At 39.3% G+C, this 12,569-nt stretch overlaps 1 protein-coding gene across 1 annotated transcript; it reads left to right on the top strand.

Annotated features, from left to right (window-relative positions):
- The first annotated feature begins 3,625 nt into the window (after positions 1-3,625).
- myef2 (myelin expression factor 2) lies at positions 3,626-12,384 on the top strand. The gene is given in 19 exon segments (XM_088413191.1): positions 3,626-3,642; positions 3,847-3,859; positions 3,861-4,033; positions 5,139-5,338; positions 5,990-6,042; positions 6,702-6,709; positions 6,797-6,890; positions 7,004-7,192; positions 7,281-7,434; positions 7,517-7,566; positions 7,642-7,702; positions 7,928-8,029; positions 8,819-8,863; positions 8,949-9,044; positions 9,131-9,226; positions 9,355-9,423; positions 10,061-10,230; positions 11,766-11,817; positions 11,996-12,384. Coding segments are annotated over 19 exon segments (1,806 nt in total). The 3' UTR covers positions 12,160-12,384.
- Positions 12,385-12,569: the final 185 nt, after the last annotated feature.

Raw genomic sequence — 12,569 nt, 5'->3', positions numbered from 1 at the left:
AGCTTCCAGCCAGGGAAGACACATAGGCCCTGTTACACCAAAAGTCTAGGAACTCTGAATTCCTACTGCTGCTCACAAATGCTGAAATCTTCCCTTGGCCTAGCTTCGACTACTCATTCCCATATCTTCATTGTATGGCTCATCAAATTTATTCCAACACACGTAGACAGATAACATACCAATACTCACAGGGATATATGCTTTATCCTCTGTAAAGAATGCCGAATATTATTTAGGGTTACTGCCAAATGAGAAGGCCCTACTGGCTATATCTGGAGGTCTCTTCTATACCTACCCGAGTGACCAAAGTGTGAACCCTAAAAATGTAATAAAATATATTTAACCGTGGAGAACTTAAGAAACCTTTTCTTCTTTGGAAAATTATGAATTATACATTAAATGACTGCTATAAGTTCACTGAACACATGGAGTGGACTAGGTATCAGCAGCCGCCATGACTTTTTGTCACTTAAAAATTGTTACAATTTTTTCTTTAGAAGGCCTGAAAGGATTGATTAAATTACTTTCATATTTATTTCAGTGGGGAAAATGATCTGAGATGTGTTTTGAGTTAGGGGTATAGATACTGAATGACTTGTACTCAAATCTGAAGGTCCTGCTGTATTTATTTGTATAGTTTGGAAACATATGAATTGACTCCTTGCTATTTCAAGAACCATGACTTTTACCTTTGTGACCTATTGCTCAATATTGCATTATAGTTTAATGATAACCAATATGGTGGAAGCCAAACCAGATGTAAAAGATCATTAAAATAAATAAATAAATAACTGCATCTAATGTTAATATAGTTTCTATCTTACACAGTTCCTGGATGACTGAAATCTAAACCTGTTGCATAAAGAATATGCTGTGTCCATAGGACACATGGATAAAGGTGATTACTTTTATCTCAGGTTCAGGTCACTGTATGCCGTTAATGCTAATGAACTTCATATCGCACCACTTTTACAGTGTTTTAATCTGCCCCAAAGAGTTCAAAGACAAAGCGGCAATGGCAATGTACCGTAATCACCAGTAGCAAATATTAATCCCTTTAGGTAATAGAGCTATTCTGGAAAACATGGCCATTTATTTATTGATCTTAGTTCAATAAGCAATAAGTGTCGCCGTGCGCTTGTTTCTCGTGAGGATGAAAAATAAATGTCAATATGAATTACTCTTAATATTAAGAAAATCCATTAACCAAATGATGCTTGGTTACTAGAGCCACGGATAAAATCATAACTCCATATAAAAATTCATAAAAAATGTGTCCGTTTTTCAGACGTTAACGAGACTTCTCACTTTTATGAGCATGTATACATTGTCAAATAAACAAAGGTGAAAGGTGAATTTATTGACCTGGTTTTACTTACAAATTAAAACAAGGGTTTTGTTAAAGGATAACTACCTTCTTTGCTCTATCACAGGTCAAATTGCGGAAGGGTAATAAAAGGAATTTGTAGCAATCCATTCACAGTAAATGACGAGGACAATGCGTTCTTAAGATGCAAATAAACTTTATGGAAGACCATTGGAATTATAGCTGCTGAGACCTTGACAAATGTAAATTGATGTTTTAGAATATATTTTCAGAAATACTAAATCATCTTAACGAGACCCAAAAATCATGTCTGGGACAAGATTTTTGGCCATGTAGACTAATTGTTTTCACATGTTCTTACTAATGAGTGGTATTTACAGTAATGGGGAAATTGCCTTACCTGTACTTGGGGTAACAAAGGTTTATTTTATTTTATTGTCGTACATTCTGCCCTTTTACTACAAGTTTGGCCATTGGGAGGAAGAGGAAAAAAGGTGACATGACTCAGCAAAAATGGCATACTGAAGCCAGTTGCTCTCCTGGCCATGGCTACAACTGAGGTGAATCTTTAATATACAGTATACTTTCTCTGTGTTTTTGCCTTACTTTAATTTGTTATTTAAAAGGGAAGTCAACTCCAAATTTTTCATTTCAAAAATATGTTCTATGTACACCCACTAGTCTAAACATGACATTCTGATTAATATTGCATTTGTGGAATATTAATCAAGCAGCAAAAATCGCCATTGTCTGTGATCTGAAAATTGTCTGGGGGCGCAGCTTGGCACTGTAGTTCCCTGAGCCCTTGTCATGTGTGAGGGCCTATATAGGGTATTATTGGAAAGAAAATTCATCCATGCATCCATCCATTTTCTGTAGTCGCTTGTCTTCACAAGGGTAGCAAGTTCGCTGCTGCCTATCCCAGCTGGCTTCAGGCAGTAGGCAGGGGACACCCTAAACTGGTTGCCAGCCAATCGCAGGAAAAGAAAACTGCGTACTTGAATGCTTTTTTTTTACTATTGCAAAAATGTATGTTGTCATATCAAAAACAGATATTCAGGGGACACTGGACATCGACACTTATATAATAGGTCTGTATATAAAATAATGTTTGAACTAAAGTTCTCCCTCAAGAAAAACTCAACCAGATAGAGGGCACTTCAGGGATATGTAGGATTTTAACAGGGTTTCAGCAGGTATCAGCAAAACTGAATTGATATTTTTTCATGCCGTGACAGGTACAGTAGTTTTTCTTCCAAAATAAGAGCAAATTAATCGGAACATGTAGCAACATATTACAAAATTGTGTTACACTAACTCCTGTGCAAGACATATGTCTTTTTTTTTTTTTCTCAAGATTTACCCGGATGCACGTTGTCAAGACACAATTTAGTTAGGGGGTACAAAGATATTTCACAAGGGTTACATCATTGACAAAAGGTTGTGAATAATAGGTAAAACCCCTGATCCCAGAATTTCCCCTGACAAGGATTGAGTTGTTACCCTGTTAGTGTAGTTGCATTAATACTAAGATCATGCTATAGCATTCAAAGAAAATGCAGCTTTTTGTATTTACAGCAATTGTACGTTTTTTCCTCAGTTATAATTTAGAAATATATTTTGAGGAGGTCAGGTTCATGTATTTGAGTTGTGTTAAACACATTAAACTATATGATAATCACATAAAATACCTTACGAAAAAAGGGTGTACCGTTGACCCATGTATGTCTACTTTTTAAAACAATGTCCAAAGTTGAATAATAACACATTTTCTAATGTCAATCAATACTTTTAAAATTTTGCTTTTAAACACGAATGTGTATTTTTAAAGGCCTTTTAACATTATTTAACTGAAAATTTTCACAATGGCAACCTGGCGGCAGACAGCAGTCAAACAAGGCAAACACACACACACACACACACACACACACACACACAGAAAGTTACATACAACAAAATAGACAATGTGATGTCCCCAAATTTACATAAAACAAAGCATAAAATATACACAAAACAAACTACTACTACTGCCATTACTAATACTACCATATAGTAATACAGTATATTAATACTCTAAGTGGAATTATTTTAATTTTGAATAATGTACCTGTGTTAATCCATCCATCCATTTTTTACTGCTGCTTACCCCCACTCGCAGGCTGGCTGGTGCCTATCCCTGCTGACTTTAGGCAGTAAGTGGGGGACACTCTCAACTGGTTGACAGCCAATTGTATGTTGCATGCATGTTTTTGGATTGTGGGAGGAAGCTGCAGTGCCTGGAGAGAACCCAGGGAGAACATGCATAATATACTCAGGTAGGCCTAGCCAGCTGGGATTGACAAATTAATGCTTTTTCACGTTCTGTGTCGCAGACGTGCTAACCACTCTTCCCCCAATCTGCCACCTGTGTATGTTTTATTATTTTTGTTTTTATTTTTTAAATACAACAGTAGATCCACACCGCTTGGCAACAGCCCCGCAGTCTCGCGACATCCTCATGTATCGCGAGACGAGAACAGGTTGGCCTGGATTCTGTTATTTGAAAGTGCGTCAAGGCATCTTCTATCGTTCGAGGGGAAGCTACACGATCATGGAAGAGATCATTCCTTGTCTTGATGAAGAGCCGAAGCTGGAGGAATGCGCTGCGTCCATCAAATCGGACACCAGCGAACCTGGTGGTCCCGAGACACCCAATGGCGTCAAGACGTGAGTGATTTCACACCGATCTTCGCAGAATGTATGAAGCTAAGCTAAAATGGAGTCCCTGGGATGCTAACCATTATTAGCTGTGGTCCGTTACATAGTGATGTGGTGTTAATGCGCTTTGTGTAAAGCCTATCACTGATCTTTTTAAAGCTTCATTGATAAATTTGTAGACCACTCCGCACTCTAGTTTGTCTTGTAAAAGAATACCTAGCAAGGCATGACCAATCAAGTCAACGGCCAACGTTAGCAAAAGCTGATATTCTCATTTAAGGCTTGTTAAACCCTTTTATGGAATAAACAATCAAGGTTTAGATGAATTACATGCGTTAGAATCCGGAACCTTAACCCGCGTCAATCTTTGTTTACGTCCATCACAAGAAGTGCATAAGTAATATGTTAATTTAAAAATTAGTGCATATTGGTAAACGTGCAGACAGGGAAGAAACTGTGCGAAGCCATCACAGATGTTGGGATCGCACTTTTAGGACAATAGCACAAATAAATGCTGTTTCGCGTTCATTGATTTATTAACAACAACAACAAAAAAAACGCCCAAAAAAGCACAAGAGTGAGTTTGTGAGTAAAAGCGACTCAGTCTACACGCTGCTGAACCCTCCAGCAGGGAGTTATTCCTTATTATGCAGCTTCTTACACATCCTCCCCCACTTGAGGGATGTTGGATCTGAAGCTCTCTGGTGAGTCAGTTTACAGCTCAAATGACAAAGTAAAACAATCGACTAAGCAACGTCTCGTGATGCAAAAAACTTGAGGGCATGCTAGTCGAGGTTTTTCCCAACTGTTTTATTACAGAATACGATTTGCATCACCTCCTTTACCAGTGAGAGTACTCAAGTTTTTACCAGTTGTGATAACAGGCAACTGATACCACTAAAAATTTGGATACATAACATTTATTTAAAACCAAAGACAGATCATTTAAAATGAGAACTCCCGTAACAGTATTGAAGCAGACATATCTAATTGTCTTAAGTGCAGATTTTCTCTACCAGCAAGTTGTAAGCATTCACTGTAGTGTCTTTGAAGGGACCCAGAGGTCTTTCATGTACCTATTCGATATGCAAATTCTCATTTAGTGTCTTTTTAGGGATCTTGATGACTCCAAACCCTCTAAAGAGAAACATGAAGGTAAAGAGAGGTCCAGCGGCCGAAGAGGAGGCCGCCACCATCCTTACAAAGACAAACACGGCGGCGAAAAAAAAGGTGGTCAAAGGAACCGGGTGTTCATCAGCAATATCCCGTATGACATGAAATGGCAGGCAATTAAAGATCTCATGCGTGATAAAGGTAAGTATGTCTCTGTAGGGTTTGTGCTTTAACCACTTTTTCCTCCTCAGCATTATAATACTGAACTTTGTTAGCAGATGGATCTTCCAGTTTCAAATAGTAGTATAAGTAGTAGAAGCGCCAACCTTTTTTTTTGGATGTACTGTGATAAAATAGCAGGAATGTAGCCTTTTGTGAAATGGAGTTCAAATATTTTTTTGGATTGCGTTCATGCAGAGTGGTGTTATATGCTGAGAGAAAAGGTGGATATGCCATTGTATCACATGCTTTGTTAGCTAATCTCAAACGAGTAGTAGAATATAACTGTATGACATCTGTTGCAGACCCTTTTACACTTTGGAGGCCTGAGAGACAGCTTTAAACTCACTTGCTATGAATGGACTCTGTTGACCACCTTATCAATGCTGAAGTTTTTTCGAATTTCCTAGGTTGAATGTAGCAATGTGTGTATCTGGCCTCGGCCTTTGGGTGTCTCAGTCACAGCCCACAATGGCATGGTGTTTATCTGTTGGGATGTTGGTCTGTTTGATCATTAACGGGACATCTCCAGCTTTAGTGGCATTGCCAAGGCCGACGGTATCTTGATGACTTGGTGATTTACATTGCTTTTGTTCTTTTTTTGGTATTTTTTCCTGTGTATGTCTCATGTAGTCGGTGAGGTTACATACGTGGAGCTCTTTAAGGATGCAGAAGGAAAGTCAAGGGTAAGTGATGTGGCCAACTTGCTGCACCAGGTTTTAAATGCCCTCAGCAGGCTCTCCTTAATCAAGTGCTTTGGAAGGTTCTGATCCTTTGGGTCTTACTAGAACTGGAGGTACTCTAGGTCGCTTCTAGAGCCTTGATAGTTGGATCATGATTGACATTTACTTGAAAGGGAGATGTCCTGTTGATTTTTGGAAAGTACGTAGATTTCTAAACTCTCAATTTATTGCTTTTGTTGCTGTCATTTCAATCGGTGTAAAAGTTAAGTTTGTTTTGGTTCATTTTCAAAGGCCCATGTGGATTGGGTGATTTGTCTGATTGACCCCATAAATCTCCAAATGTCTCATCAAAGGAATAAAACTTGCAAGCTCATGAAGTACCTTTTTATATTCGTATGTTGTTACCTTTCATTGCATACAAAAGATGATGTGTAGGCGTAATAAAATAAAACGCGAAACACTTTTTGATGCTTATTTGCTTGAAATAAATACTTTAAAACTGATCTGCAATACACTTGTAAAATATGTTGTGCAAAAAAATAGTTCAAAATCAATGAAGAGAGTAGAACAAATGTTCAAGTGCCTTGGCCTTCTTTAACTGTTTCATTCTTTCTCTTTGTTTTACACAAATGCATCCTGTACCTCTGATATTCCTTGGCTAGGGTTGTGGGTAAGAAAAATCTCTACATTTGTTTCTTCAGTAGCTATGTTGAGTTTCATTTGTTTACGACGGTGCTTTTGTGTCCTGCCTAAACAGTGTTGTGGATTTCAAAGATGAAGAGTTTGTGAGCAAGGCAATAGAAACCATGAATAAATATGACCTGAACGGAAGGCCTCTCAATATTAAGGAGGTTAGTACACTTTATGGGTCACAATCAAGAGAGGCTAGTACATGATGATAATAGCGAGAGCCACACCGTTTTGATGCTTCTTACCTCAAGCTTCAATGGTTTGCTTCTACCAGGACCCTGATGGGGAGCATGCCCGCCGTATGATGCAGCGCATGGGAGGCTCCCAAGGAGGCCGAGGGCAGGACATGGGACCCGTTGGAATGAATATTCCGCTCTCCATCGCCAACAATCCCAACATTCCTCCTGAAATCAAGCACGCCCTCCAAACTGGTCGACTGGGCAGCACAGTGTTTGTTGCCAATGTGAGGACAACTAAAACAATGGGCAGACAAGCCAGCTGTATAAATCCCTATTGTATTCTAAATTATGTTGTTATGTTCTCCTTTACAGCTTGACTTTAAGGTAGGCTGGAAGAAGCTGAAGGAAGTATTCAACATGGCAGGCGTGGTAAAAAGGGCAGACGTGAAAGAGGACAAGGACGGCAAGAGCCGCGGAATGGGAACTGTGACTTTTGAGCAGCCGGTGGAGGCTCTGCAGGCCATTTGTATCCTTCAGCTGTCAGCAGAGAAGCTTGGATTGAAAAATGAATGCAATTGTTTTATATGACTCCTTGACCCCAAAATCAGCCATGTTCAATGGACAAATGCTGTTTGATAGACCAATGCATGTTAAAATGGTGAGGTGATTGCATTTATTTTAATGACATATGAGCTAATGTAGAACTGTAAATACATTTCTTGTGTATTCACAGGATGATAAATCCATTCCCCCCGATGATTATCGTACCGTGGAAAAAACGCCTCAATTACCGCGTGAGTGCACCTGCTGGATTGACGTTTGCACTGATGAATTGACAACTTTTCAAAATCACTAATGAATGCGGAAAGCTCAGAAAATAAAAGTAGCACTTAAATCACACAATTTACAACTCTGAATGTAGTCTAATGCCGCAAATTACAGAATGATTAGCGAATAGTAAGGTTTTGACATATTGTAGGTGGTCAGTTTTATTCAGTTTCATTTTTTAATGTCCACAGGAGGTCTCTCTGGTATTGGAATGGGTCTAGGACCTGGAGGGCAGCCAATCAATGCAAACCATCTGAGCAGCGGAGGTGGCATGGGCTCCATGGGACCAGGAGGTACTTTTAAATTATCTTCAGAAATTTATAAAAAGGTAACTGCTGTCAGTTTCTCAAACACTCCTGCGATACAACACAACTACATCTATACAGGTTGGAAAATATATTTTTTTCTTCTCCCTTAGATGGATTAAAAAAAAAAAAAAAGTCGATTTTAGTGTTTATTTCGAATTCCCAAAAATGTATGGTGTTGAACTCACCAACCACATGCATCATGTTTTCGATATACAGTACAGGCCGAGTGTTTGGACACAACTCATGCAACTTTTTTGTCTGTTTTTTCTCTTCATGACTGTCTACATTGCAGCATTGTAGCTTCTCTCTGAAGGCAATAAAACGATAATGGAAGAAAATAAATAACTGAAAATATGTTCAATTCTAGTTTCTTTCCACCCTACTCTGGTGATTACTTTGCTTACTCTTGGCCTTCCTTCTCTCTGAGTTTCAGGAAGGTAGTCACGCCTTATCAGGGTTAATCATTGGATTGTTTTATTACTGAGGTTGGGGCCATTAATTGTATCATGCACAAGTCAGATTAATACATAGCTGACAGGCCTATTGAACAACTGTTAACGTTTCTATCAGGGACAACTGTTAAAATTTATTATATGGCGAGAACCAGCTGGCCAGAGAAAAATGAGTGGCCATCACTACTCTTCAATTTCATTCTAAAATTGAATGAAATGGTGGGTACAAACTTTTGGCCTGTACTGGACTGGACTGGACTGTAGAGTATAGTGTGGTGTATGTGCCTTAGCATGATGTGACAGACCTTGCTCTTGTCTCTAGGCATGGATAATGCAGGTTATGGTGGTATGAACAGACTTGGAGGGGGTAAATTATTCATTTTGCCATCATTTTTCAATAAATGCTGCAGTTGGGCTGATTTGAATTTGTCATTTGGTGACTGTTTTGGCAGGAATGGGTGTTGGAGGGGGTTTTGGAGCCATGGACAACATGTCCAACCTGGTCAACTTTGGAGGACGAGACATGATGGGGATGGGCAGGATGAACGGTGAGTGTTTGCTCTGCTACTATGCTAACATGAGGATCAGGTAAGTTAAGGAATTCACATCTAGGTTACTTGTTTTTGTGTTTAAGACGTGTTCCGGTCAAGAATGGGTGGAATGGATCGAGATTTCGGCAACAGTGACATGCCAATGAATCGGGGATTTGGAGATTCATTTGGAGGAATGGGTAAGTCCTATTCTTGTTGCGTGCTTGTGAAAGGTGGGCTTGCCAGTTCTGGGACTGTCTCTCCATGTGTGCCTTATGTGCTGTGGTCTAACACATCATTCAGCCCCAAACTGCATTTTCTCCATCAGGTGGAAGTTTTGGCGGAGGCATGGGACTTGGTGGCATGGGGAGCATGGGGAGCATGGGGACTGGATTAGGTACACACTTAACATATATCACCCTGGGTCCCAGGGTTCTGAGGATTATCTCTTTGAGCTTACAAAGTCATAAACACTAAAATCGGTCTGATAAAGTCTCCTTAAAAACTAAAATAGCAGCCACAACATTAGGAACACTTATGCAATCTGGAGTTAAATAGTTGTCTGTTTTAATTGATGCAGTCAGAGAGGTATTCATTTAATGTTTTATTGTTGTAGATTTCAGTGGTGTCGAACTATGCTTAATCACATAAAAAGCTCTTCCCATTAGGCAGCTTGACTTCCACTTGTGAGTATAGAGTGGGATTATACTGCACCAATTTGTTTTTGCAGTATTACTCATTGTTTTCTTGGCTCTGAGCTGAGGTTATTGTTGGTAATAAAAGCTCCAGCTTCCTGTGTAAATAGTGTCACTGGAACTGTTTTGTGAATCGATATCACACGTAACTGCGCATTTTCAACATTTAGTTAAAACTGTCAGTGTTAATGTAATAATTATGTAGACTCAAATTCTATCTGTTTTCAGTAATTGATCAACCTGGTCTATACAAGCAGGCCTGGAACGGTGTTGGAGTCTACATTTTCCAGCCTGAGGTGTTGGCTCTCTTCCTAAGCGCTTCTCTTTTGTTGCCCGCAGGTAGTGGAATGAGCAATATGGCGATGGATCGCATGGGCTCAGGCTTTGACCGTATGGGAATGTCAGGAATGGACATGAACCGCAACTTTGGAGGCAGCGGCCCAAGTCACATGAGCGTGTCTGACCGAGGCTATGGGCCCAAAGCTGGTTGTCAAATATTTGTGCGAAATGTAAGTTCAAGAGATCCGCCGAGTAGTGGTTGTGGTGCTAAACTGCTAAAGCACAGTGGAATCTTGGTTTTTGTAAGAGCTTTGATGAGAACGGTCAGACTACACCAAATTGAGTAAGAACTAAAGAATTCTTTCCTTTTGGAATTACTGTCGATGCGCACTGCTCACACTCCGTTTGCATATTTAAAAAATATATATATAAATTGAAAAATGTTCGGGCGTTGGATAAAATATTGGCCGTTGAGAATGTAAATTCACTTCCACACCCCACCCACCCACCTTTCCACAAAATTGTTTAGCATAATGGAAACCATAAATGAACATTTAATGTCTAGTAGTTGATTCAAAATGCTGCCTCTGGGTGTCTGTCTCTCCGTCATGTGAGGAGGTGCTACAATAACACATGTCACCATGCCTAAAAAATGAAGTTAACAGAAATATTGCCAGAAGGAACAGAAAGAAAGAGGGCCTCTGGTTATTAAAGGGGCTGTAACATGATATTAAAATACTATCCACAGTATAATAAGTGCATATAAATTACTTTTGGCGTGTTGGTGATTTAATTCCTTGTTAAATATGACTTTTATGGTACTGATCTTTCTAACCAGGACGTAAAACGGCTCATTTGCACTTACTGTGTAGCTGCCGTGCCATCTTGTAGCTCAATGCTGGCGGGCCACGCAACATGCATCCATCCATCATCCTGACCGCTCGTCCTCACGAGGCTCGTGGCTGATTAAGACTACTCTAACAGCATGAATAACAGGGCCAAAAACATTAATTTTACTAACGTTAAAATGCAAAACGGCATCTATACATCGCTCTCACTAACATGCTTCCCTCATATCAAAATTTGACCCTGTGGGAACCCAGTATTCAGCGTGCCGACCACACGTGAAATATTTACTGTTGCCGATGGTTGTATAACTGCTCCCAAACACACATTTTGGCCACTTCACCATTTTTTACAGTAAAACGTTGTAGGTAATAAATGAAATGTTGCTGTTTACTTGGCCGAATCTCTCCTCCTCCCCTCCGGAACCAAAATGAAAACTAAAAGACATGGATAAGGTCGGTGTGTGGCGGGTGTGAACGCAGAATATATGCATGCTTAGAAATGCATCAATGAAGGAAAATAATTCTTTGAGAGTGTTAAGATTGAGAAATCAACATTGGAACAAGGTCTTGTCATTGTCATGTTACGACCCCTTTAAAGAAAAGACCAGTCGCACCTAAAATGGCCAATAGGTCAATGATGCAACATGGACACGCATCTTACAAGAAATTACTTATAGATGCTCGTCACATACTTAATGGCGGGCGCTCAATCACAGGAAATGAATGGCAATGTTACATGGGCAAGTGGATAAAATTGCCACAAACCACTTTCAACTGTATGAAAGCTGGAGAAAACATTGAGGGGAAAAACTAATAGAAAACCTTATCATCCAAAAACCATGGTTGCACTGTTAAGGTATTTGTCCACCATATAATGCCATCACAAAATTTAAAAAAATCTTATTTCTCCTTTGCAGCTCTCCTATGAACTTACATGGCAAAAGCTTAAAGAGAAGTTCAGTCATTGTGGTATGTTTTTTTTTTTTCCCTTACAGTCTCTAAAATAAATCATTAATGACTTTTTGTGACAATTCAGCTATGTAAGTCCTACCACAGACAAAATGGATTCTTTTGCAGCGGCACTTTGATGGTCAAGCAAACAAAAAATGAATAACTGTCAAATGTTGCTTCTTCCTGTTGGCTGCAGGCCAAGTGATGTTTGCAGAGATCAAGATGGAGAACGGCAAGTCAAAGGGTTGCGGAACAGTAAGATTCGACTCACCCGAGAGTGCCGAGAAAGCCTGCCGGATGATGAATGGAACAAAGATCAATGGCCGAGAGGTGGATGTCCGTATCGATCGCAATGCCTAGACTTTTTTTGTAAGAACTCGTTCACTCATTTCCACATTTTGAGCCTTCTTTGCCAGTAAGCTTCTGTTTTGTTTTAAAAACACAGTTAGATCTAACTTCATGTCCATTGTTTTCATTTGTTTTTGTTAATATATGCAAAGTGGCTCATTTTATCTTTTGTTTTGTAATCCTTTTTTTTAATTGTCCAGCAATTTGTTTGAACAAATAAACATTTTAATTTTTAAACCCGCTGGTTATAAAAGTCATGTTTGGTTCAAAGTCTTAAGTATGTGTAACACTCACACATTGTTGCGCTATTGCACGTTATTGCCTAACACTGCCCTGTAGTGGCTTCTTTGGTGTGGTGACATTCCACATGGAATAGAAATGCAAACTTTAAATTGGTTTGCATTATGATTGTTTTCTTTAAT

The sequence above is a fragment of the Hippichthys cyanospilos genome, chromosome 4 (genome assembly GCF_059441005.1).
Source record: "Hippichthys cyanospilos isolate Australia breed blue-spotted pipefish chromosome 4, RoL_Hcya_1.0, whole genome shotgun sequence".
In the NCBI taxonomy this organism is placed as follows: domain Eukaryota; kingdom Metazoa; phylum Chordata; class Actinopteri; order Syngnathiformes; family Syngnathidae; genus Hippichthys; species Hippichthys cyanospilos.
This window is presented reverse-complemented; position numbering and strand designations above follow the sequence as displayed.